The 27,091-nt window shown below is 36.3% G+C and overlaps 1 protein-coding gene across 4 annotated transcripts; it reads left to right on the top strand.

Moving 5' to 3' along the window:
• The first annotated feature begins 2,147 nt into the window (after window positions 1-2,147).
• med25 (mediator complex subunit 25) lies at window positions 2,148-25,599 on the top strand. 4 transcript variants are annotated; one of them, XM_032588321.1, is made up of 20 exons: window positions 2,148-2,299; window positions 3,362-3,527; window positions 3,604-3,649; window positions 4,345-4,469; window positions 4,551-4,649; window positions 4,726-4,846; window positions 5,920-6,076; window positions 8,117-8,238; window positions 8,374-8,449; window positions 10,118-10,353; window positions 11,945-12,046; window positions 13,953-14,035; window positions 15,313-15,370; window positions 15,458-15,565; window positions 16,755-16,931; window positions 22,058-22,168; window positions 22,270-22,341; window positions 23,349-23,519; window positions 23,610-23,730; window positions 25,150-25,401. In XM_032588321.1, exons 2-20 carry the CDS (start codon window positions 3,403-3,405, stop codon window positions 25,251-25,253), a joined length of 2,214 nt encoding a protein of 737 aa, XP_032444212.1. In that variant the 5' UTR covers window positions 2,148-2,299; window positions 3,362-3,402; the 3' UTR covers window positions 25,254-25,401. The 4 variants fall into 4 exon arrangements, with proteins under 4 accessions (XP_032444212.1, XP_032444211.1, XP_032444214.1 ...); XM_032588320.1 differs by having other exon boundaries at window positions 2,149-2,299; window positions 22,055-22,168; window positions 25,150-25,599; XM_032588323.1 differs by lacking the exon at window positions 22,270-22,341 and having other exon boundaries at window positions 2,149-2,299.
• Window positions 25,600-27,091: the final 1,492 nt, after the last annotated feature.

The following is a 27,091-nucleotide window of genomic DNA, read 5'->3' as shown; positions in this document are numbered from 1 at the left end:
TTTCTTGTTTGTTTTCTTTTTAAGAAAACGTTTTGAGATTAATCTCAAAATTTAGTTTTTTTTCTAGCACATTTTTAACTTTTCATGCTCAAATTCCAAGCTTTTTTCAAGATAATTTCTGAGATTAATCGCAAAATGCCTGAGTATTTACGCAAAGATTTTTTCTTTTTTTCCTATCGACAATGGCCATGATACGCTGTCGTACTGAAGCGCATCACAATCAGACCATTTCTGGTTCTGAATACGCATCCAAACAGACTTCCTTATATAAATTCTAGTTAATGCGCCGCAAAATTTCCTTTGCTAGTAGCTGTGCTTTCTTTTTATTATCTTCCTTAGCACTCTTATGCTCGTATCGGCTCTTTTTGCTGAATAAACTTGTAAAAATCGATCCATAAACGGCTCCAACCATTATTACTTCCGTAAACAGAGCGCTGCTGTGTGACGTCAACGTTCTTCTTCTGCGCATGCGCTTTTGGGGACATTAACCGTTCATTTCTACGGTTAATAAGCAGTTGCTATGACAACAGCGAACAAGCTACAAGCTTATAACTAGCTCTCGCTACCTTCCTAATTTATGAACAATATGCGTACATTACAACTATTATTTGATCAAAAATGTTTGTGTACTCTACCCACCTATGCGTAGTACTAAGCTAAATATCAGTGATATTTACTCTAGTACTTACTTATTTGCCGAACTAGCAAAATTACCTTAGCTAATGTAGCTTAAATCTGTAAGTGGTATTATGCACGACCACGTAAGAAAAAGATCGGATTTGAACAAAAAATTGGAATTGAATACAATACCTGCCAAAAACAGTTTGTTGATGAATTAAAAATACGTTTAGCTGTATGTTGTGTTGACTTACTGATGAGGAATTAATTACACGTTGGATCTCTGGGATTACAACCTTTGATGTTAAACATGAAATGGGTGATGATGAGTATGTAAACATAAAAATGAGTCAAAGTTATGTTCAGTTTGTGATCCCTTGAACTCACTAAGTCAAAAGCAAAGAAACCTGACAGTGTTTTCTAAAGCAGCTTTAGTCATCATGCTGTTGTCCCTCAAGTGTTTGTGGAAATTACTCAGCAGCGGCTTGACGGGGGATTTTTACCTACTAAAGAAATTTGGTGACATCTACTGGAGATACTGAAAAACTTCCACTCTGTTCATGATCACTGCTGAGAATGTGAAGCAGAACAATAAATATTGAAGTTGTATCTATAGGCTTAGCTAAATTTAACTATTTAGTACCCATTTACCACAAACGAATCTCGTAAGATAAAATGTTTTGTTGTGAATTAAATAATCTGCCAGCGGAACTGGTTAATCATTATTTAGGAATTATTGACTTAAAACATGTGCATATTTCATGCTAAGTAGTTATTTATAAGTTAGTTTTGTCTCATTTCGTGTGTACTTAGATATTATGCATTAAAACCCTGACCAAAACTAAGTTAAGATTTTTTTTTCAGTGTATGATTATTGAAAACAAAGTTGGAACAATGATTCTGACAATGAATATGTCCCAGAGTGACACAGGAAAACACTGAAGCACTGGGCCAGCTAAAGTTTCTATGGAAATAAAACTGCTCATATAATACCAAATAGGATTTCAACTCCTCACTTGCCTCAATTGTATTTTTTTACTAATTAAATAATGCTTTAAAGCATTTTTATTTTATTTTAAACTTATTCTGTTATGTTAACTGTTACTAACAGTGAGTGACTGTTATTATAATTATTTTACTATTCTTTATTGTTGGTCGTAGTCAATAAAAAATCTAATTAAAAACAATTGGAATCTGGTATTACTGTCACCTTTTCTTATTATATGTAAATATTTCTTTAAGGTATTTTCTTAAGAATTCAACACTTTTAATTTAATTTATAATTTTGTGGTAAACAATTTTCATCTATAATATAAACCTCAAGCTCTTATAGGCCTTTTGGAAACGCAAATTTCCGCCCGTTTTCTTCTCTCCCGAGCAGCAATCTCCCTTGCCAATATGGCGGGCGCGTCGACGTGTCCGTAACAGTCTTTAGCGTTCAGACCTGTGGAAGGAAGCACTGCGCCCCTTGTGGTATCTTCCATAGACCAAAAGCGAAGAAGAAGAAGAAGTGTTACGTCTTGGTGGGCGGGTTTAGACGTCATTTCCGTAAAAAATCAAACAAATGAGTTTATTCATGATAACGCTAGCCGCGCAGCTGTTCGGCTTAGTTTTCTATCAAGATTGATTTGATTCCGGTTTACCCGATCCTACACTTTAACGGACAGCCGTGAAACACCAGGTTAGTCCATACCGCTGTCTAACTTACAGTTATAAGGAGGCAATTTAGACTCCAACACTCTCACTATTGCCAAAGCTAATGCTAAATAAGAAGCTCTGTTGAATCACACCGGTTGTTGATTCTGGTTTTAGATTCATATGGACTTGATTAAACAAAAAATGCTTACTTAGATTTAGCATAGGCTGGCTTTTTCAATCAGCTACCAACAAATTAACAGGCATGATGTTGATTTGGAGCTGGAGTAAAGGGCTAGTTCTACCACTTTTGATCAGCTTTTTCTCAAAATTTAAACACGATGACATGGATTTCATTATTACACACAAGTTATGTTTTATGATATCTTGTTTTCTTTGCAAAAATATTAAAATAGGTGTTTCTGGGAGTGCTTAAAAGTACTTTAATCTACTTGTAAAACAACCTGCGCAGCTTAAAATGAATTCCTCGAGTTCTGATGCATTATAAACTGTGACTAAAAAGCTTGAATTTACATTTATTGACTATTCTTTTTGTTTTGTGTGTTGTGTGCACATTCAGATAATTTAAAATAAGACAATTTCTAAATGACTTACTGTTGTAAAGGAGAGAACAAGACATTTCTGTGACTTATCCAGATCAAACATAAAGCCATGAAACATTTATCCACTCCAAAAATCAGAAACACTTATCAGTTTAAGAACACATTATAGCATTGTTATGCAAGTTAAACAGACTCTAAGAGGGTTTGTATATATACGGCTTTTATTAAAAGGTTTGAGGATAAAAGAAATGTGGCCCTCATCAGCCAAATTACAGCTATACAGCTGAAATATTACAAACTTTTTATTGAATTTAACTTTTGTCTGGACTATAGAGGTACTCATTTTTATTCTTAATTCACAAATGAATCTGCTTTTATGAGTATCAGAGTAAAGAGGGGCTGAATATAATCATTTATGTAAAATAATTTACTACTTTTTGTTGGTCTGTCGTATAGAACCTCAATAAGGTACATTGGATTTTGTTACCACAGCACAAAAGCCATTCCAAGGGTGTGAATATTCTTTCCTCTCTGCTTGTATTTAGATGACATTTCCTCCTTTCTTGGATTGAGCTCAGCAGCAGGCATGGAGCCGTCCACCAAACCTGGGCCCAGCCAGGTGGCTGATGTGGTGTTCGTCATCGAAGGAACGGCCAACCTCGGACCGTACTTCGAGTCTTTAAGAAAAAACTACATTCTTCCAGCCATTGAGTAAGTTCCTGTACATCCAAACTGGTGAGTTTTATTGTGTCCTTAATTAACTCCCATATTTATTTATTTTTTCAAGATATTTCAACGGAGGCCCTCCTGCAGAAACAGATTTCGGTGGAGACGTGAGTGCTCTTCTTACAGCTTTATAAGGGATGCAAGTGATCGATTAATGAGTTAATCTAAAGTTGATTGCTTTTACCAATCAACTAATGATGAATTGATAAGCGGCCATTTTCTTAAAACTTAAGTTTTATTTTGTACCAAGAGGCCCGGCCGCCTTTCCACAACACGAATAGCTACGTTTTATTTTCTTAAAAAAACACGTTTTTTGTCAGCTGTGTTAAATACTGACTGAATAATTGCAAAATCATGGTTTTCTCACATTATTAAACTTAGCCGTCGAAGTTAACCGTGCTTATTCGCGTCATGTCATTATACGCTATTCTGTCGTCACTTCCTGGTTTTTGTAGCAAATCGATTAAGAGTGAGCGCTATTCACATAAAATTTAAGCTGCTTGTAGAGCGTTTATATTTCTAACTAGATCCGTAGCGCACTTTTCATCCCTGTTTAGATTGTTTCTTTTTTTCCGTTCCATTTTCTGCCATCTTGGCTCCGTTTATAGATGACCCGTGGCGCCCTCTGCTGAATGGCGGCCAAACTACACCACTAAAAGAAGTCTAAACGGACGTTATTAGTTAATCGATTGGAGCTAATTTTAATCTAATAACCCATTAATTGTTTGCATCCCGACTCTCTTCATATTCTGACTGAAATCGGAGTGTTTCCTGAAGGTGAGCACCACTTTGTTTCCTGCAGTATGGAGGGACGCAGTACGGTCTGGTGGTGTTCAACACGGTTGACTGCGCGCCGGAGTCATACGTCCAGTGTCACGCACCAACCAGCTCTGCTTTCGAGTTTGTGTCGTGGATCGACAGCATCCAGTAAATAACTTCATCTTCTTTAATCCAGATCAATATTTCTCCTCGGAGCTGGAATGATTCTTAGCTTTTGGTTTCCTCCAGGTTCATGGGAGGCGGAGCTGAAAGCTGCAGTCTGATCGCAGAGGGACTTTCTGTGGCCCTGCAGCTTTTTGATGACTTTAAAAAGATGAGAGAACAAATGTAAGCTGGTGTTTCTTCGTATCTTCAAATCTGTGTGCTATTTGAGATTAATTTGTCATTTTTTGCACTGTTGCAGAGGTCAAACGCATAAGGTGTGTGTGCTGCTGTGTAACTCCCCTCCATATCTGCTTCCCGCTGTGGAAAGCGTCAGCTACACTGGCTTCACAGCGGATAACTTGGTCAAAATCATCAGAGATGTAAGAGACGTTATCCTCTGTTCTGCTGTAATTCAAGACTTCAGGTGTAATTAATCAGCTCTAAGCATTTTCCGAGATCTAATTTTTAAAGTAGAACCAAACTGCTAATTTGAATGTTACTTCCCCTTTAGAAATGTTTATTTTTGTTTGGGGTAACTATTATTTTAGTATTTGATTATTCTGATGATTAATCAGTTAATCAGATAAAAAATTGGCACATTTTATAGATTTTTTTATTTAACCACTTATACCTTTTTATACAATATTAGAAATACATTAAAAGATGCAAACAATAAAATAATTCTAGACATTTTTAAAATAAGAATATAAGCATTTTTATTGTTGTGATGTTTTACTTTTATTTACTTATTTTTCTTACTATTTCATTTTATTTTTTATGTATCTATTTTTATTATTATTTCTCTTTTCATCAACTTGTGTTATTGTTTTTGTACTGCACTTTGGTGCAGTTTTAAACCTGTTTTTAAAAGTGCTTTATAAATAAATGTGACATTTTATTGGCTAAAATTTAAACCAGGTGAAACTAAAACTATTCCACTTGAAGAGTTTTGGGTAAAACATTTTTGCAAGGTTTTTTTTTTAATCTTAAATGCAAAATGAATTTATATTTGTACAGTTTTGGCTTAATTACTGATCTGAATTATGCTCTTTTTTTCAGCAAATTACCTGTAACGATTAATCAATTACTAAATTAATTGAGAATTATTTCAGTTTTCAATTCATCACAATTAATCCGATTAATCGTTTAAGCCCTGTTGTACTTAGTTTACCACTCAGCTTTTACATGTTGTTTTCATTTTGGTTTAATAAAGAATAACTTTATTAATTCCTTAAAGAGCATTTATTTAACATTAAATTGCTGCTAACAAGTTGAAAGCAAATCCCATAAAACATTTGAATGTCAGAAATAGTTTGAAATTTGATTCATGTTTGGAAATATTAGCCCAGAATAGCATAGAGCTTTAAAATGTGTGTGTCTGAGATTCAGTATTTAGAGTTTTTGATTGCGAAGGATTAAAAAATATATATTTTTTGTAATTTTCTTTCTGCAGAGAGGGATTCACTTCTCTGTGGTCGCTCCGCGGAAGCTGCCAGCTCTCAGGGCTTTGTTCGAATGGGCGTCTCCGGTGACCGGCGCCGTGGAACCGCATCCGGACTACAGCCAGGACCCGTTCCACATGGTGCTGGTCAGAGGAATCTCTCTGCCTGGTGAGACGTTCACAGGATTCAGGTTTTATTGGAGCTTCTGACGCCAGAGAAGCGACACGAGTTTCAGACTTGATCTGGACTCCTTAGTTTAAGGAACAATTTTTTTTTTATTAACTTATTTTAATTGTTTTTATTAATTTTAAATCAGTTACAAACACAAAGAACAAAAGAGAACCCCATGTTGCCTCAAACACACACTAGAAAAACAAAACAACAATAATAACACTGCAAAAGCACAAAATCTTACTGGTCAAGTTTCCAGTCCAAATATTTTAAGAAACTTGAAATAAGACAAAACTAACTTAATAAGTTTTTAGCAAAATATAGAGGCTTGTTTTAAGGAAATAATTCCTTAATATTGATGACAAAATGCTACTTTCACTGGCAGATAATTACTTAGAAGACATTTTCCCCATGTTATAACCTAATGTATCTTTTTCATCAATATTAAGGAATTATTTACTTAAAACAAGCTGCTATATCTTGCCAAAAACTTACTTTTAAGTTAGTTTGTCTTATTTCAAGTTTACTAAAATATTTGCACTAGAAACTCAACCAGAAATACTTGGCAAGATTTAATGTCTTTGCAGTGAAAATACCCCACATGAATAAGAGATGAGGTGCAATTAGTTTCCCCCTCCAGTCCGTTTCACCTCATGACCACTCTGACACAAAAAGCAGGAAAAATAAACAAATAAATGAGTAAAATAAAATGATAAAAGACAGAAATCTTAGGGATTAAGTAGGAAAGACTCAACCGGTCCCCAAAGCATCAAAAATATGTCCAATTTGATCACGACTCAGTTTTTCCAAAGGAAGGACGACGGACATCTGCGTAATCCACATATTTACTGTTGCGACACAATGGGAAGGCCATCGTAACAAAATACAATTCTTGGCAAGAAATCGAAGAATTGTAAACAAAGATTTAGAATGTAGATCCAAATAGTTACATTTAAAATGTAAAACAGAGAAAATGAGAAGCGAAAGCCCAAAACATTTTCAGTTACAGAATGAAAATCTGTCCAAAAGGTGAAGATCACATGACCAGAATAAGTGAAGGACAAAATCTACCTCTGTGCCTCAAACATTTACAGCAGAGATGGGAACGGTTGGGGAACAACGGACAGTTAGATCTATAGAAAAGTTAGAAATTTTGTTCGTGTACAGAAATGTAAGTGCATTGAGGAAAAGTTCCATTACTAATCCTGACAGAGTCGAAGCTTGATGGTTCAGAACCTGGAAAGCAAACCTTTGGGACATTTAGTTGAAACCAGGCTATTTTCTGTCAGTCCTTAATGAAACACACTGAATGTTTAGTAACAGTTTTAACTCGCGTAATGAAGAGTTACTTTCCTTTGTTACTCCGAGGCACACAGCTGCTAAAATTCTCCCAGTGTAGTGTCGCGCCATTTTGGGTAAATCCTTTTGGATTATTCAGATTAGCACCCCTGGAGGCTTTGCACCTCATTTGGACGAATCATATTTGCTCACATCGCTTCCAGATTTGACAGCGGTTTGGCATATTTCTGTAAAACAATCGAAACGTTGATTTTGTTCAGGAAGAAATGGGAAACACGTCAACATGCTTGTGCAAAGTTTACTGCATGATGTCAATGCCCACATAAGGTCGGGCTGAGTGTTTCCTACATCTGGCTTGCAATATTTTTTAAATGCGTTGCTGTGTGCAAACTTTAGATATGCGTTTGTTTGACATTTTCCTGTTCATCTTATGGAGGAAAAACTATTTTATCATCCACCTACATGTTTCTCTCAAACTGCCTTTACTTTATCAACTTCAAGGTTTCTTCTATTTATGTTGTTGCTAAATAATTTATGGCTGTTAATTTTCACACCTTAATTGCTTTTTCACAATTTTTCTGCACTGTATTTATTCCGATGAAGGTTTTAGCCGTCTGACAGAAAGATTTAGTTGTTTTGAACTGTTTTGTTGGTGCGTAGGAGAGAGAAATACACGAACCCCAACACCTTCTGCAGAGCAGATTTTCAGTTTTTGTCTCATGGAAACATCTTTATTAGTTTCCGCAGGCGGAGGACAACCACACAAACCAGTCCTCCCTCCTCAGCCGCTGCCTGGTAGCCAGTCTGTTGTCGGACCCTCGCAGGCCCCCCCACCCATCAACCCCGCACACAGTTATCAGGTAACGGCCGAGCAGCCGCCTTCATGCTGCTTCCTGCCACCTGCTTTTTGGCACGCGCTCAGAACGTGGTGTTTGTGTCTTCCTCTGGAAAATGTTTGACGCTGTATTTGTGTGCGTTTAATCTGCTTCCTGCAGAACCAGCCTCCGTTGACTCCTGCTCAGGTGGCAGCACAGATGGCCGTGGATGCAGCCAATAACCAGAAGAATCGCTGTAAGTTAACAGGAGGTGCTAAGCTTTTGAGAATAATTAATTTTTGCCAAGCTATGTTTTGCTTTTTTTTCCTGTGTTTATCTACCATGTCTGGGATTTTCTTCCCCCTTAGAAAACCCTGTTATGTTTGAGATGTTTACCAGCCACTTTACTCTCTGTTTTTGTAAAGGTCCGAGGTTGTTGATGTGTAGAACTTATGCCTTTTCACTGCAAAAGTACACACAATCTTAGGAAGCATTTGTTGTGTAGTTTCTAGTGCAGATATCTTCATAGACCTGAAGATATAAGAAATAAGACAAAACTAGCTTACAAGTAACTTTTCATCAAAATATTGGCTTCATTTGAGCCAATTATTCCTTAATATTAATAAAAAATACTGGCAGATTGTGACTTTTAAGACATTTTCTTACAAGTGAAAAAATCTGCCAGTAGAGCTAGTTTTTGTTTTATTTATACTAAGAAATATTGACTCAAAACAAGTTCCTATATTGTGCTGAAAATTTACTTGTAGGTTAGTTTCGTCCTATTTCAAGTGTACAAAGATATTTTTACTAGAAACTACCAAAAAAAAAATACTTGGTAAGATTTTGAGTTCTTCTAGTATAAAAAAACCCCCCATATAAACGTACACAAATTACATCAAAAGCGTAATATTTGTAGCTACAAATCATGGCATTTATTCCATAAAAAATTTGAGAGAAATATAAGAAACTGAACAGTTTTTAGCTCTAAAACAGAAACATAAAGTAAAAACCACATAATTTAGAGTTTGAACCAACAATTTGTGTTTTTTCTGATTAAAAGTAAAATAAATGGGTTCCAAGCCTCCCCTTATAGTTGCATGATATCCGACAAACATGCAATATCGTTGCAATGATAATACAATAAATAATAATTTATTCGGCTAAACTTAATTAGGGCTCCAACTAACTGTTTTTTTTAGTAATTGATTATTCTGACGATGAATTGGATAAAAAGTTGGCACATTTTGTTAAATTTTTCATTTAACCACTTAAATATTTATTCGATATTATAAATAAACAATAAAAATAATAATAAATTTTATTTGTAGGCGCCTTTCTTGACAGTCGAGGTCGCCTTATATAGTTTAACATAAAAACAAACACAAAATCTAAATAAATGGTAAAAACTAAGTACCAAACAAAATTTAAACAGACAATGCAGAACATTAAAATATGCTATTTTAAAGAAGAAAATATACATTTTATTGCCTAAAATCCAATACTATTTACATTTTATTGCTAACTAAAGGAATGTCAGTGAAGGCTTTCCCATTAAATTAATCATTTCTTGAAAGGATTAATCGTTTCGAAAAACCTTCTTTCTGCAAAGTAATTATGCGAAAACAACACAGTCAGGCTGTACATAGTATATTAAACTGGCTTTCCATATGTTACCACTGCTCACCATTCACTCTGCCATTCTTAAAAGCAACAGGAACCTGAAACTTTTCCACTCTGCTCAATAAAAAAGAGCTATGAGCTTCTTTTTGTTGTTCTTTCCAGCCATTTTTGCCTCGCTTTGGGAGGGTGGAGTTCTTAGGATAAAATCTTCGTCCATGAATGTTTTATTTTCATCATATTCAAAACAAATCTCCTTTGAGTAACATTTGCTGTCGTCTGGTCGTTTTTGTTTTCTTTCTTCCAGTCACAGGAATTACCGGTGGGCAATTCCAGAATCAGTCAATTTCTTCGGTTCCCGGGTCAAAGCACGGGCCGCCTAGCCTACCGACGGTTACCACGGTGAACCAGCCGATGACCCAGCAGGTTCCCCCCAATTCACAGCAAACCGTTCCGCCCCCGGGCCAGCTGGTGGCCAGTCAGCCGGTCCAGCCGCAGCCGCAGCCCAATCAGCCCCCGGCACCGTCAGCTCAGCCCAACATCGTAAGACAATTTAGATTTAACACATTTTATGTCATTAGGTGAATTCATTATTATTTTATTTGCAGGGACTCAGGTTAACATATTAACGGAGTAAAAAGTGTTAACTTAATTTACAGCATGAGACACTTATTTGCCCCCTGCTGACTCATCTATAAACCTCAACTCTACAATTTTATCTTTTTCAAGACAGACATTTTTTTTATTAGGTCTGAGATGATTAATCAGATTATTTGTGATTAATCGATTGTTGAAATAATCGTCAACTAATTTAGTAATTGATTAACAGGAATATATTGTCTCTAAAGAAGGCCATTTGGTGAACATAATTAAGCGAAAACTGCACAGTGAATAAATACATTTTGTAATTAAAGTTAAAAGAATCCCTTTTCTGTAATTATCTTCTAGCCAGAACTCATGTGGCATAGTTTGAGCTTCACCTGGTTCAAATTCTGGAAAATAATCTTAGGAGCTCTTTTCAGTATTTTTCTACAATATTAGACATACATTAAAAGATCTGAAGTCTAAAAGCATTAATCAATAATCTGATTAATTTTTTCAGCCCCGTTTACAATGTTACTCTGCTTTGTCATTAAATCACATTATAGGTTTAATTTGTGGCTGTAAGGTGAAAATGTAAACATTTTCAAGAGGTATGAATAATTTTTCAGGTGACGTTTATATCTTGTAAAGTATTAATAAAACTAATTCTCAGTGCAGTTTAGTTTACGGCATTCTAGGGGATATAATAAATTTATTGTCTCCAAATGAGGACAAAAATAATAAATGTTAAAAAGCAACATGTTAGAAGTGCAATGAATGTTAATCCAATGTTCAGAGAAGTAATGTGAGATGAAAGTTTGTATATGTTTATCATTTATTTTGACAATTAATTGATGAATCATATAAAAAAGTGGCACTTTCTACAGATTTTACATCATACAATACAATACAAATAAACAAATAAATTCATTTTGTAAATAAGAAAACAGACATGTTATTGCTTAAAATTAAATAACAGAATACGTCTACGTACTCCAGTTAACGATTAATCAATTACTAAATTAATCGATTAATCAGATTAATCATTTCAGCCCCATTAATTTGTCTGCCATCTGAAGTTAATGCACCAGTCATGGAGCTGAAATGGTTTATTAAAGGCATCCCAGTGTGTCACAGCAGTGATGCACTGGAGCCTTTTGTTTGTCCGTATTAATTACTGAAGTGGGAACAGTGGCAGGTTAATGAGACCGCCTCGCTGTGAAACTGTTGGTGGCTTTTAAGAGGTCGACTCGTTTCTCATTGGACCACCTCAGTCTGAATGTCGGACAAATGAAAGACAGAATTAGGTTTTATGTTTAATACTAGAGCTTTAGTTTACAGCCGGTGATATTCTCCTAATATCAGAATGGATTTTCAATGTGATCAAAACCAAATGTTTTATTTTCTCCTGCAGATCACAGCAGTACGAGTTTGATTTTGTTCAGAAACTAAATAACATTTCCCTCCAGAATATGTTTCCCTTTAATTAAAATGCATATCTCACTACAGTACACTTACATTCAAAAATTTAACTCCTTTATTCTGTCCGCAGGCCAGCGTTCCCCCAGGTCAAGTTAATGCAAACCAAATGGGTCAGCCTCAAGGCGTGGCTAATAAGGTTGTGGCCTGGACCGGAGTTCTGGAGTGGCAAGAGGTACCAGAACCGAGGGATTTTCAGCTTACTGTACTTTTTCCTCACACTGCAGATATCATGCAGTCTGTTTCTGCCCATTCCTTGTCTGGGAGCTGTCGAAAAAAGCCTCCAACACCCAAAACAATAAAAATCATTCCAGTAAAATGCTTGGAACAAATTCTGTATGATTTTTGATTATTATCCAAGTATCTTCACAGAGTTGGTGGCATGGTGATGCTGCGGGCAGGAAGGATCTATGATAGCAGTCAGTCTTACAACCAGTCTGAAGAAGCCTCTGACTGAAGACTGCTGCTGTATGATGTTACCAACTCAATGTCCAGGCAGCACAGATGATATTCCACAATAACATGTCCCAGATGATGCCATTGGTTGTTGGCAAGCTCTGCTAATCCACCTCATTTGCTTTTGCTGCTCCTCTTTAAATCTCTGTAAGGTTAGAGACATTGGAGCTGGCGATATGATCCTTGCCCATTAAGATCAGTAGAATTTATTTATTTATTTTATCTGTGGTTTTCTTTGTTTCTTGTTCCCCCAACTTTCCAGTAAGACCCTTGGCGTTCGCACTCTGTGCACCCAGTTTCTGCAGGAATCACCTTTTATGGCTTGTTTTCTCTGTGAATGGATAACTGTGAAGTCACCAGTCTCCTCTTGATCACATAGGCCATAATATAGAAAGTATCTTTTCAAAACTCTCGCATTCAAATTTTATGAGAAAACTTTCCATTATTTGTGAGTCATAATAGTCAAAATTTGCATAAAACAAAGTCCTTTGGTTTTTATTCATCTTAAAATAAACTATCTAACATTAAAACGTTAACTCCTGGATGTAATTGATTAACTCAAGAGCTCCAGGTGGGGATAACATGATGTAATCATCATCACCCTGAAGCCACCATGGTGCAAATTCCTAATAATCCCTTTTATTGATTGCTGAGCAGTTTGATTAATCACGCATCACTTACCGTCCTCCTTCCACCGCTTGAACACAAGGTCAAATTGATCCAGTTTACAGTGCAGAACCAGGAAGTTCGACTGCGTTTATGTGGCTCGTATGGGACGCCATACGTGTTTGCACCATATCAATCGTCGCCATCGACTGTAGTCCCATCCTCCCTCATCTGTTTGTCAGAATTATCGAAGCCGGTTAAATGGATAGGAATAAGATTGAGACGCTTCGTAAAGTCTAAATCCATAAACGGCCCGGCGGATCAAATTGGGAGCATAAAACATTGCTTTTAATCTACGGTTTCCTCCTCCTGTTAGCTCATCTGGCTATCTGTTTGGGAATTGATTCTTCGAAGAGGCGGTCTGTGTTGTTGGGAAGAATTAAACTGCAGCATCTAAAAGTCATTTGGAGAAAGCAGTTGTTGATGAAAGGGACAAGATGGAGGTTTTCTAAAGCACAGCGTCATCAACGTAGTATGATCAGTGTGGGTTTTTCTCTGGGACTCACCAGCAATTGTTGTAATCAACCCCTGATTTAGAGCAGAAAGAATTGTTTTGTTACTCTCTACGTCTTTACTCCATGTCCTTTCTGCCTTAGCCAGCACTTCAAATAAATTACCCATTTGTCTTCACTGCAATAAATCTGTAATTGAGTACAGTGGACCTGACTAATGTGTGATTGATTAATCATTTACCCTGTATTGATGCCCTGAAGATGAGACTTGGCAGTTCTCCCGCTGGGACTTTTTGTAATTGCTTATCCTGATTGGGGTCGCTGACAAAGGTTCAAACTGGACAAACCGCACGTCTTTTTCCTGGGTGATGCCTCAGAAACACTGCAATTCACCCCTCAACTGCTTCCACTCTTAATGCTGAGGAGAAGAATTATATTTGAAAGCTTTTATTTATATCTGGAACTTCTCAGACCTACTAAGCAATTTGTTTCTCCTTATTTTCACAGAAGCCCAAAGCCTCGTCTATGGATTCAACCAAACTGACGCGTTCCCTGCCGTGTCAAGTTTACGTCAACCAAGGAGAAAACCTGTGAGTAGCTAAAGCCGGGTTCAGAGGTCACTTTTTAACATGTATTCCTATGTGTAATGGTCAGTTATTCAAGTAAGACTCTTAAGAGCACCTACTAGATGTCACTTTTCAACATGTATTCCCATCTGTTATAGTCAGTTATTTAAGTAAGACAATTAGTCTGATGGTTGTAAACATTAAGGTGCTCTTAGCAGGATTCTCTTGACAGATATTGCAGCTCAGCTTTAATCGGGGGTTTCCTCATAAGCTCATTTAGTCACTTGTAATATCTGAATGCCGTACGATTAGCATCTCAAAAGCTTAAATAATACCTGAACTACAACCCGAAATTCCAGAGGAGTCGAAAAGGAGATGTCATGGACCAAAGAGCAGAGAGAGGGCGGATAAAGTTCACCATCTCTTCTATCGATATTCCCGACCTCAAAGTCTTTCTAACCATAAGGCCAGATGGAGAGTTAAAAAGGAGTGGCAAAAGCAAAGGTGATGGATTAGCAGGGTTTTCCAACCACTGATGTCATCCAGGATATGTTAATGTGGAATATCATCTTCTGCCTGGACATTGAGCTGTTGGCATCGTACAGCAACAGACCTGGGTGAAGTTTTGCTCCCCACCTCAAATTAAACAAAAATGATGTTTGTGCAGCAAAACGTTTTGTTTGTGCTGCTCTTGTTTTAAAGACATTAAATGTCAACCAGCCAGTCCACATTTCCAGAATCAAGCTAAATATTGTGTCAATCAACGGTGCTACGTTTGTGCGTCAGAAGTTTTTGTTTATGGGGTTAAATTTTAACTTGTCCTCCCCATCTCTGTCAAATCATTAAAATAATAATAATAAAAAAAATGCTAAGAATTACTGTGGAATGCCTGTGCTGCTAAAATGTTTGCATTGCAATTGATTGACAAAAAATGTGTTGTTATATTTTGTAAATGTGGGTGAACTGGTTGACCCTTGATGACCTCTGGAAACAATTTCTTTTAAACAAGCAAAAATTCTTACTGCACAAATGTTTGACACTAATTTAGTCTTCAGTCAGAGGTTGCTTCAGATTGTTGGAAGACTGACTGCTATCCTTCCTGCCCACAGCACAGCAATGATTCTGTGAAGATACTTGGATGACATGAGTTATGGCAACATTTAGTTTCCCCTTTGGGATAAACAAAGTATTTTGGGGTGTAATTGAATGTTACGCCACATTTTGACCCTCATCAAACCGTTTCCTGGCTTTACGGTCAGTTTTCGTTTTTCCATGATCGTGTCGCTTTCGTCTGCTTGCAGCAACACAGACCAGTGGCCACAGAAGCTCATCATGCAGCTGATCCCACAGCAGTTACTGGTGAGCCAGCTGTTTTCAACAGCCTTTTATGCAGCAGAAACTTCTGGAGTGATGCTTAAATTATAAACCGTCTTGTTTTTCCTGCAGACGACTTTAGGGCACCTGTTCAGAAACTCTCGAATGGTTCAGTTTCTTTTCACCAGCAAAGACATGGATTCCTTGAGGGGCCTTTATCGCATCATGGCCAATGGTTTTGTGAGTGTTTACTCTTGCTAAACCTCAAATGTATTTTTACTTTTGTTGAACTTTATAATTTATGACTTTATTTTTGGTGAAATCCAAGCGCAGGTTCCTTCTTTGCCCACTAGGTGGCCTGAACATTACTTCTTGTTCCAGTGAAAATATTAAAAACTCTGGAGGCTTCTTACCCACATGATGTCTTAATTTTCAACCTAAATATTTTTAAATGTTTTTTCACTTCATATGTAAATATGCTTTTGTAAAATATAAACAAAGTTCTTAAAGTTTATTGTAAAAACTAGTGAAAAAACAAGCAGAGCAGCATCTCTAATTCACTATATGCTCCACCAAAGGCACATTATGAATTAAAACCATTTGTATTCGGTTTATGAAGCCAGAGTCTGATTGTTTCTGTTTTTCTTTTCTATCCTGGGGGAAACAAGAAAAAGACAATGAAACACACAAAAATACAATGAAAAATCCACAATTTTGTTCTATTGTCAATTGAGAAGAGCCATCGATTTGCAAAATAAAAAAATTAACGCTGGTAAATTACATGAATAAGGAAAGCCCAAGTTTACCAAAGAGCTGCACAAGGTATAAAAACCCCAGTGGCATCAACAGTGAAACAAAGAGTTGAATAAAACAAACAAAGCGCAGGGCATTCTGGGTAAATACAATCAAAACAAATGTGGGTATCTAGCCCAAGAAATGTTGTTTATTTTTGCCAAAACCAAAAGAAAAATCCTACAGCAACTAAAATCTGACGCTACTACATTTTTGTTTCCATTTCATAAAGAAGGAAGTTTCCCTGAATGTTGTCTTCAGATATTTTTGTGTCGTTTCCTTCAGGGGTTATTGGTGCAGCGCCTCCACAGGCGAGGAGGGGAACAGCTTTTTAAAAGGGTGCGGTGTGAAACCGATCCTCACCAGCTGAAAATGTAACAAATGTTGGTCCCCATTCAAACCGAGTCCATTAAAATGTTTAACAGTTTGTGTTGCTGGACGTGAGAGAAAACCGTCGGCTCTCAAAAGTTTCTGTTGAATCTTAAAGTTTGGATGGCGTCTAAAGACACAACAGTTTAGACAAATGTGTTAAACTGCTAAATAAAAAAACACATCGTTATGAATGAAATTACAAAATTGGGCCTGAAATGGGGGCTAAATGATGTGTAAATACATTTTTTTGTACATATTTATATAGGCAGGATGTGTTCATTTCCCCCACACAACTTCGCCGTGTGAAGTGCGGGTGCTGATGCTGCTCTACTCGTCCAAGAAGAAGATCTTCATGGGCCTCATCCCCAACGACCAGAGCGGCTTCGTCAACGGCATCCGGCAGGTCATCACCAACCACAAGCAGGTCCAGCAGCACAGAGCGGTGAGTGGTTAGTGGGCAGAGGGCTCTTCAGGACACCGCTCGCATGAAGTAGTCTGATTCTGATCACTGAACTGCACACTTAATCGCACTTTTTAATTTATTGATATTTATTGATGCTGTCATGTGACCAACACTGGATAAAATAGGATAAAAATAACAGTTAAGACAATGCTGTCAGTTTTCAGACCTTAATAGGATTTTATCATTCATGGCGGGAAAATTTTCATGATAACGATATAATTTGTAAATCCCTTCTGAGTCTCATAAACTGCTTTGATCTTCCTTGTGAAGGCTTCAGACGGTTCTTTGAACCGCGTTCAAAATGCTCTCATGATGCGCAGCAGATGCAACTCACTGGTGTTTGATGTTAAGCATTTCAAGAAAAATGTGGTGTTCTCTTGATTTTATGACTATTACGGCGAGAATAAGAGCTTTTTTTAAATGTCTTCTTCAAATTCTGAGAATTGCTATAATATTAGTAGAATAAAGATGCAATATTACCAGAAAATGGTTGTAAAGATATGAGAAAAAGGTTATTTTTCTTGAGGGGGGGAAAAAAAACTTCAATAGTTGTCAAGATTTGAAATAATTGTTTTAAAGTCCTGCTACTGATAATAATCTGATGCTGAATTGTTAACTGGTTAAGTATTTTTATATTTTTGAAATGTATCCTAAAGTATAACTTCACAAGATGCTTAATATTTTTTTTATATAATTTCTCATGGAGGAATTCTCATATAATTACTATTTCATTCTCCTAATATTAGACTTTGTTCTGGTCATATTCTAACTTTTTATATTCACAATATCACTTTATTCTGCTAATATTACAACTTTATTATCACAATATTTAGTTTTTTTCTATTAATATTATGACTTTTTGTATTTTTACGACTTCTAGTTATTATTGTAGTATTACTACAATTCTGATTAAACTGCAACTTTAACTTTGTGTTATTTTGACTATTCTGGTGATATTACGCCTCTATTCTCGTTTATTACGACTTTGTTTTGGTAAAATTACTACTTTATATTTTTTATATTTTGATCTTATTCTAGAGATGAAAAAAAAAATATTAGTTTGGCCTTAATAGTCTCTTATAATTTATTTCTTAATAGTAACTTTATGTATTTTATTTTCCAGAAACTTTCAGTCAATTCATTCATTTATTTATTTTTCACTTCAATGGCTTGACTTTATTTGAATTTAGTGTAATAAAAGAATAAACAAACTTATATACAAACAAAGTCAGTGTAAAACAAAGCAAAAGCAGGACAGTAATAAAGTATAATTACATGTCCAAAGGAGAGGGTAGAAATATGAAGTCATTTTTACATCCACTCCTCTTACATTTGTAGCATCATTCAGTAAATTACTATTCATGTGAACTTGGTTTTATTTATTATTTTCTATATCCATCTCTATAACTAGAACAGTGCATTCATAATTGTCAAGAGTATTTAAAATGTATATTAAATATCTGAATGGCGTCATAATGACACACCGGCTGCTCTGATGCAGCTTTAGGTTCAAGGTGTGTAAATTTCATCATTAAACAGAACCGATCCTCCAGGCTTTGCTGCATAAAACCCGCCGCTCCTCGTTCTGGCCTCGGTGCTGAAGGTGGACCTGTTCGGATCGCCCGTTTTTTCAACGTTTCCTCTGGATTAGCCACCTTTTCCGTCACATGGCTTTTCTCCAGCTCCTCTCACTGCACGGCTGCTAAACAAGCAGCTTGCTGCCAGGGAAGCAGCATGTTGCTCTTTAAAAATAAAGCTGCTTGGCGAGTTTACATGATTCAGATTACATTACTCCTCATGCTCTGATATCATCGGTGTTGATAGCTCTTGTCTAACCATCCCACTAATTTTATGTCTTTGCGAGAGGCCCAATATGTGACTCATAAGTCGTGTGTGTATGAGTATCAGGGCATTTAGAGAAGGCAGCAGACATGAAATTTTAATGAAGACTTTTTTTTTCTCTACCTCTGCCTCTTGTGTATCATCACAAATTCAGAGTTGCATTGCTAATAAGGAAGTGCTCCAGCAATCTTAGCATAATTAAAATTCAATTTGGACCAGTAGTTAAGATTTCTGTGTAGCAGAAGTGGCATTCTTCCCTTTTCAGATTCGAATATTATGGCGTTTCAAGTGATGCAGGTTACCAAGTTGAAGGCAGCAGATGAATCATAGGCGGCGGAGGAAAAACAAGCTGGGTTTAGTTTTCTTAGAAGACCCAGAGCTGTGTGTTTCCTGGCTGTTGCTGGTCAGAGAGCGCGGCGCGTATTAGCAGCATCCCTGGGTGATTTGTTCAGATTCAGTAAGATGGATGGGTGAAGGTGTTTTTCCATCACGCTTTCCTGAGTCTGAAGTTAATAATTTTTTTTTTGTTGGGTGTGGAGATTAAATGCCCTTCATTTCCCCTTGTGTCTCCCTGAATGTGAAATCCATCACAACACATTTTAAATCTAAAAGCCTGTGCAGGTATCTGCATCTGGATGCTGCTAATTTTCATTTTTAAAGAATCAGAACTTTGATCCTTAAAGCTGCTTGACACTTTATATTGTAAAATCAACCAAACTTACCGTTGATATAGTTTTTCACCTGTCAAACACGTCTTGCTCATTTTTTTTCATTGCTTTTCTTGGAAATTCTTACATAACCAAGATTAAATGTAAAAAAGCTACCAAGCTTGTTTGCCTCGGATGACATCACAAAAGGTGTTCTGGCTGCAAAGGGAGGACCAACATCACATTGAAGCCTGTGGATTAGGAATGGGACGTCACTTAAGCTCATCTGTGACTCCAAGCAGGGGAGCGAATACTTTTGGCAACATAGTGTATGGTCCCTGGAAAAAAGAACTGGTCTCACCTGTTTTCAACACCCTCTGTCGATCATATGGCAAAGCGGCATGCACCGTCAGATTTTGTGTGAATAAGACTATTTTAGAGATGTACACCGTTTCAGAACATTTGATCACACTGCAAGGTGCAAAAGAAACAGCAAAAAGATCCACTTGGGAAACGGTGTGAACCCTGCGGGACGCCTCTGGTTTCTGTTACCGTTTAATTGCGTTTATAAACGTTAACCTCCAGATTCTGCTGCAGGTTTTAGTGACTGAGGGGGAAGTTTGTGTAGAGCACCTCGCAGGGGGGGTTTAAAGTAAAATCTTCACTTCTTCTCAGTGTTTGTTTTTCTCTTTCCATCTGCTGTCTGACAGCGTGGGTGTAAATGCAGCCGTGCAATCTTTCAACACTGGTAACACAGTAAATTGCATAAAGAAAATATGTGTGCTGTAAATACACTTTATGTCAGCAGGTGGAGGGCATATAAACAGCAAACTGGCAGGATTTGCAGAAGTTTAATTACTTTTTTCCAATTAGAAATCATTTTGCACATTCAAACATGTATTTTTGCAAAAAGAGTTTTTTTCATTTGGGGTATAAATATAAGTCTATTTCTTACTGCAGGAATCTTTGAACCTTTAAATTTTCCAGCAGCATTTCTGTGTTTTGTGTTGTTCTTTTTGTTGGCAAACGCAATATTTAAACCCAACAACCCGGGAGAAATATCTGTGTTTTACAGAGTTTGCTTTCAAAACCATGGATTAAAACCTACAACCCGAGTGTAAATATTTAGAGGAAGAGCAACTTCACAGTAAGGCTCTCATCATGTCTTTTTAACAAACTTTAACCTGTAAAGTTACAAGATTGTTTACGTTCAATGCTTCCCACAGGCTGTAATATTGATGTGGAAATTATTAAAAACTTCTTCCACGTTTAAAATGGCTTTAATTCAGTTTCAGTTTAACTGCGACAAAATTAGGATTAATCGTGAATCGGTTGTTGAAATAATCAACTAATTTATTGATCGATGAATTGTTAACTGGAGTATACAGACTGAAAACAGGCTAGTTGCTAAAAGAACTAGATATTCAGAGCTGTTTAATTTATGTAGATAAAATATATATTTTGCATTTGAGGATGTTTTTAGCAGCTAAACTATGTGCAACACTTTGACTCAGAAATTGCAAAAATACAGTAGAAGGATAAAAAAATGTTTTGTAATCTTTGTTTTGTTTTTTTAATTTCTCAGAAATATTGATGATTTTTGTTTTAATTTCAACTTTCTGCCACAGAATTTTTAGTTTGGGGACCTTTTAAATTTATTCTTCTTATTTTTAAAATATTTTTATGTATTTATTTTGACCTTAACAGTAAGTCTTCTTTTATTTATGCAGGAGTTTAACATTTAAAGTAAAACTTTTAGATTTTTTTTATAGGCCTAAGAAATTAAAAACAATTCTGTTGTAAAATATTCAGTTTAATTTTTAAAATTATTTTTGATCTGATTATACAGTTATTCACACGACATGCATTTTGCAAAACTTTCATAACATCTCAGACTTTTAAAAAAAACAAAAACAAATAAATCATCATTCAAACAGAAAAAGAGAAATGGAAAAAAATGTATAAAATAAAAAAAAAAAATAATAATAAGAGGGTAATTTTATGTTTTAGTTTATTCTTAATGTTTACACAAATTTTCATCTGTAATTTTTGTCTAAATATCTAATTTTTTTAACTGTTGTGTTAATGTACTGCAAAAACACAAAATCTTAAGCATTTCTGATCTAGTTTATGGTGTAAATATTTTAGTACACTTGAAATAAGACAGAACTAACTTACAAGTAACTTTTCAGAAATATATAGCAGCTTGTTTTAAGTCAATAATTCCTTAATATTAATTAAATATTAGTTACAAGGGAAATAATGTGCCAGTGGAATAAGGAATTGTAATTTATAATATAATTACTTCACTATAACTAGTTCTTTTCTATCAAAATTAACAAATTGTTGACTTTAAACAAGCTCATATTTCTTGCTAAAAAGTTACTATTAAATTAGTTTTCTTATTGAAAGTGTATTAAGATATTTGCACTTCAAACTAAACCAAAAGTACTTGGCAAGATTTTATTTTTTTTAATCCCTTTGCACTTTTCCCACATTACGACCCAAACCTCGTATTCTATAGGGATTTTATTTTCAATTATTATTATTTTAAATCTAAATTTTAAAAAAAAACTGAGATTTTTTTTTTTCTTATGTATTTTGTTTTTGCAGCAGTTAGGTGGAGCTTCGGTTTCAATGCAGCCCAATCAAGTCCCAACCAACCAGAACTTTCTGAACCGGCCGCCCGGCCCCATCCCGGTTTCCCACGGCAACGTCCAGCAGCAGGTAAACGAAGCCGCTCCGTTTCTCCTCCTGGCGGCCGCCTGCGGAGGTGCATGCCTTACTGGTAACTGTCTCTGCTCCTCTCTGGTCGGCTCTGCATCCAGTCTGTGGTGGTGGGCATGCCCCCCGTTAGTCAGGTCTCCATTATGGAGGAGCAGCAAAGGCCCAGCAGCATGGTGAGAACAACAAACTAACACCTCCACCTTTTCAGACGGGCCGGACTCGGTTTCCCTCATGCATGTGTGAACTGTAGGCATGGACTGGCATGGTGCTGATGTGGTTTGTCAACAATGTCATGTTTTTAAAGCAAAACTACTTGATTTAAGTTGCTTTTATTTAAAGGGACCAGTGCAACTTCTAAGTAGTATCACATTATGCTCTGTGTAATATGTCGGAGGATGAGGGACATACTAAGAAAATAACTATATCAAGAATAGTCATATTACAAGAGTAAAGTCAAAATAATATGGGAATAAAGGCAAGAGTAAAGCAATATAATACTATGACTTTATTCTGGTAACACTATGAATTTATAATTCATGTGTAATTATTCTAGTAAAAGTATGACTACTCTCGTAATATTACTTATTTATTCCCATAATATCATGATTTTATTCCCATATGACTTTATTCTTTAGTGCCTCTTATTCTTTAGCCTAATAGTCCTTTGTAACTTAACTCTATAATTTTTTTAAAAGTTTTTATTGTCCCTGCATGAAGCTAATTAGCTTTATGCAGTACATTTAGATTGTGGGTGCTCAGCTACGGCAAGCTGATTTTACATTTAGTAAAGAGTAAATCAATTTTTCCAAGTAATAAAATAACTTGTAGCGTAATTCTTCCAGCTTGATCTCAAACATAATTTTCCTTGGACAAAGTGAATACGATCTTAAACTTGTATTTTATGTTTTATTACTGTAATTCATGGTATGTTTAAACACATTTCTTGTTAATAGTAATGTTATTGTTGGTTGTTCTCCATTTTTACAATCAGGAATGGTGTTGGGTTTTTTTTATCCTCGGAGGAATTATATTACCGTATTTCCAGATTAAAAGTCGCCATTTTTATTTCATGTTGTGGCTGATTCTGCAACATAAAGTGTGAAAACTTTAATTTTTTTCAGTGTTTTTAGCTTAAAATGATCACTGGTGGCCTGTTTTAACCTGCATTTAATGCATTTAGATGACGATGAGAGCAGCAGGACCAACCAATCAGCAGCCTCCGGTCAGCGGAGCTCCACCCAATCAGGTTGCTCAGGGCGGACAGACCCAACCACAGGGATCTATTCTCCGCCTCCCGAATCCAGGAGCCAATCCGCAGCTCCGGAGTCTCCTTCTCAGCCAGCAGCAGCCGGTGAGAGCAACAGAAAGCTAGCTTTTCATGCTAAATTTCCAAATACATGCATGAAGAATCTAACGATGTTTCTGTTGTGTGCTTTCACAGCAGGGTGGAGTGTCTCACATGCCAAACATGATGTCCCACCAAGCGTTGGGGCAGCAAATGGTGCATCCGGCACCAGGAGGCGGGCCTCAAATACAAAACCAGTGGAGGCAGCCAATGTCAGGTCAGCAAACACACAACTGTTCACAGCAAGATGAAGGTAAAATGACAGAATATTTATGGAAAAGGGCAGATTCCTCTCTATTCCCCACTCGGCTCCTTCAGACTAGCCAGCAGCAATTAGGAACAATTTGTTTTGTACAAGACCCATTTCTGATTTTACTTTATTATTATTATTTTTTTTTTATTCTCTAAAAAATATATTACAAATGATCTTATCAAAATGTAGCTTTTATTCCAATCATCCCCTTTGGGAGTTTGTTTGACAGAGTATTAAGGACAGGCAAGAAAATCTTTGATTAATTACTAGAGTTTAGTCATAATATCAGCAGAGTAAAGACACAATTTTTACCAGAATGTTTTAAAACGGTGATATCCAAACTTTTTAGCATGTCAAATTGAGAAACCAGGTCACAAAGTTTTAATAGCAAAAACTTTTATTTTTCAATTGTACTTGCTAAATTAAAAATTTATTAAAAGACAATATTTCTAGGAAATTAACAAATAAGTCAGATTTCTGTAGAAATGTGTAAGTTGTAAATTTAAGACAAAAAAAGGTTCCTGCAAGTTTCCCAGATAAAAAAAACCCCTAAGAAAATTGCAAACATGAAAATTCTAAATTTTCATGATTTTATTTGTTGTTTTTTTAGTAACGGGAACAGACTATGACTCCATTTTGCTTTATTTTGATAAGCTTATAAAGCTAAAATGCCAGGTCTGAATTTTAATTAAAGCCACTGGTTGTTTTTCTTTTTTTTTAACCGTCAAAGGGAATTAAATTCAAAACAAAATCCTGGATGAATACTTTGTGTTTAATGCCTGAACTGTGATCAAGGACCGCCATAATTGTTCTGAGGAGCCACAAATGGCCCCCGTGCCACACTTTGTTACAAAAATTTAGCGTTAGCGGAAGAAATGCTTCATTGTCTTTTTTGCCACTAACCATTAAAATTTGATGTTACTCCATTTTTGTTTACATTTTGCAAAGAAGAAAGTTGCGCTGTGCATCTTTCGTGTCGTTTCTTCAGTGGTTCTTGGTGCAGCGCCCCCACAGGCGAGGAGGGGAACAAGTTTTTCAGTTAGTGTAAAAGTTGAACTGCAGCAACTGAAAATGTAACAAATGTTGCAATTTTGGTTCCCAATTAAACCGAATCGACTGAACTACCAGGCGTAAACACGCACTACAGCTGATATTTACAGAAATTATATATTTTCGACATTGCATCTTTTTTTTGCATTCACTCCAGTCGTCTTTGTCTAACATTTGTTTTGAAACCCTTAAGTGTGACAAGGAAGCAGGATAAACTGCATGTATTCGTATAAATTCCTCTCTGTTTTGGCTCCAGATTTTTGTCCAAACAAACCCGCTCTGAGCTTTTCCATTAGCGGTGCTACTGAATATTTCATGTATGTCTGTGTGCAGGTCAGATGCTGATGTCTGGAGGGCAGCGGGGGCCCATACCCCAACCTGGGATGCCTCAGGTCCCCAACATCACAGACGAGGACGTCATCAGGGACCTTCTCTGAGGATCCGGAACCAAAATGGACTTTTGAATCTTGATTTTTAATTATTTTTTTTAGTTTAATCTTTCCAACTTGGAGTTTCCAATTTGGAGTTATAATTCAGCTATTTTTTTTGTCTTCTCTAAATGTTCAATTTAATTAAACAAGCCACATGTTGCTTTTTTTAGCCCTGCTGAGCTGCCAGTGTTAATTGGGGGCAGAAAAATTAAGATTATTTTTTTTATGGAAACGGTGAATCGGGGAGGAAACTAATCCTTCATGCTTCACACCAGACGTTTTCTTTCTCTCTCTTTTTTTTAAATAATCAAGTCAAGTCTTTGCAGATGAAATAAAATTGAGCATAAAAATACTGAAGAAGCTCTTGAGCTTTTGGATTGCATACATACAAACAACCGAAGCCTCTGTGTTGCAACAGCTTGGACTCGAAAGGTGCAGCTGAAATAGATCCACTAATAGATAGTTTGGTGTCTTTTCCTGCCAAATAGTGTCACCGTGTTAATTTTAACTACTCCAATATGTCGAGAAACCATAGCGGGCCTCGCTGTGCCAAGTAGTCCTACCAGATGGCATGAGTTGGCCACGTTTCCACTGGCATCGTGTACAATCAAGCTGCGCGCATGCGCACAGCGGACCCCGTCGGTCTATATGTGAGCTCCTCTTAATGTGCCGCCGCTCGCATTTTATGGGATTCAAGCTTCGAAGGAAAGAAAATCCTTCGGGTTCGTTCGGTCTGAAAGCAGCGCGAAGGCTGAGGAACGCACGCGGCACGTCTCTGCTTCCAACAGGAAGTGATGTCAGGCTGCGTGTCACCTGGGAAACGCGGTTGCTACGAGACCGTGACAGTGGACTCCTGTTTTTGAGTCTCTCTCTCCCCGTTTCCAGACCCTTTTTTTAATCTTTTTTTTTTTTTTTCCTCACATGGACTCACACAGATAGACAGTCGTCCCTCAGAGGCTGGAGCTCAGCCCTTAATCACCGGCCGGCCCTCCGGAGCTCCGGCTTAGCCTCGCTTTTTCTCTCATCCATCAGTTTCCACCCCGCTATCGAACTATTACCGCTCGTCTGAGCTCATAACTTTTTCACTGTCTCTGTTGTTAGCAGTAGGGCTGAAGCTAACGGTTGTTTTGATAATCGGTTTTTCTATCAATTAATTGTTAAGAAAAATTTGGCTCATCGTAAATGATATTGAAAGCAAGTACAATTCCTTCTTAAAATAAAAAAATAAGCATTTTATTGGCTAACATACAATAATAGCACAGCATTCCTTTAGTGAATGCTAATTTGTAGCATCTGCAGGTAAAACAAATCTAACATCAACGTGAAAAGTTTCAATCAACAATTAACAGCAATATTTTGGGACATTTAGCCCATCAAGAGAAAAACGTAGCTAAGAGCTACATATTTAGACTGAAAACGAAATAATTAGCATCAAACTAGCGTAAATATTTGGCTCCAAACTAAATGTTTAGCTTCCATGATAAATTCATATCCAAGCTAAATATTTAGTTTACAAATTAAATGTTTAACCCCAAACTAATTTGTTTAGCAAGCTAAATATTTGATTTACAAACTGAATATTTAGTGTTGAAATGAATATTTTGCTCCAAAGCGTGATAATTAAATATTTAGCTCCAAGCTAAATTATTTTAGCAAGTTAAATATTTAGCATCAAACTAAATTTTAAGCTCCAAACAAAATATTTAGGTGTTAAACTAAATATTTATGTCCATACTAAATATTTATCTTACAAACTAAATGTTTAACCCCAAATTAGCAAGCTAAATATTTAATTTACAAACTGAATATTTAGTCTCAAAATAAATATTTTGTCCCAAACTAAA

This window comes from Xiphophorus hellerii, chromosome 16 (genome assembly GCF_003331165.1).
Source record: "Xiphophorus hellerii strain 12219 chromosome 16, Xiphophorus_hellerii-4.1, whole genome shotgun sequence".
Lineage (NCBI taxonomy): Eukaryota > Metazoa > Chordata > Actinopteri > Cyprinodontiformes > Poeciliidae > Xiphophorus > Xiphophorus hellerii.
The sequence above is the reverse complement of the archived record's forward strand: the minus strand, read 5'-3'. Positions and strand labels throughout refer to the sequence as shown.

Bases quoted from the DNA above. Each gene is read 5' to 3' on its own strand.
- med25 (XM_032588320.1), top strand. From the start codon at position 3,403: ATGGAGCCGTCCACCAAACCTGGGCCCAGCCAGGTGGCTGATGTGGTG. The intron at 12,047-13,952 runs GTACCAGAACCG...TTATTTTCACAG, and splicing joins GAGTTCTGGAGTGGCAAGAG to AAGCCCAAAGCCTCGTCTAT. The intron at 15,371-15,457 runs GTGAGCCAGCTG...TTTTTCCTGCAG, and splicing joins TGATCCCACAGCAGTTACTG to ACGACTTTAGGGCACCTGTT.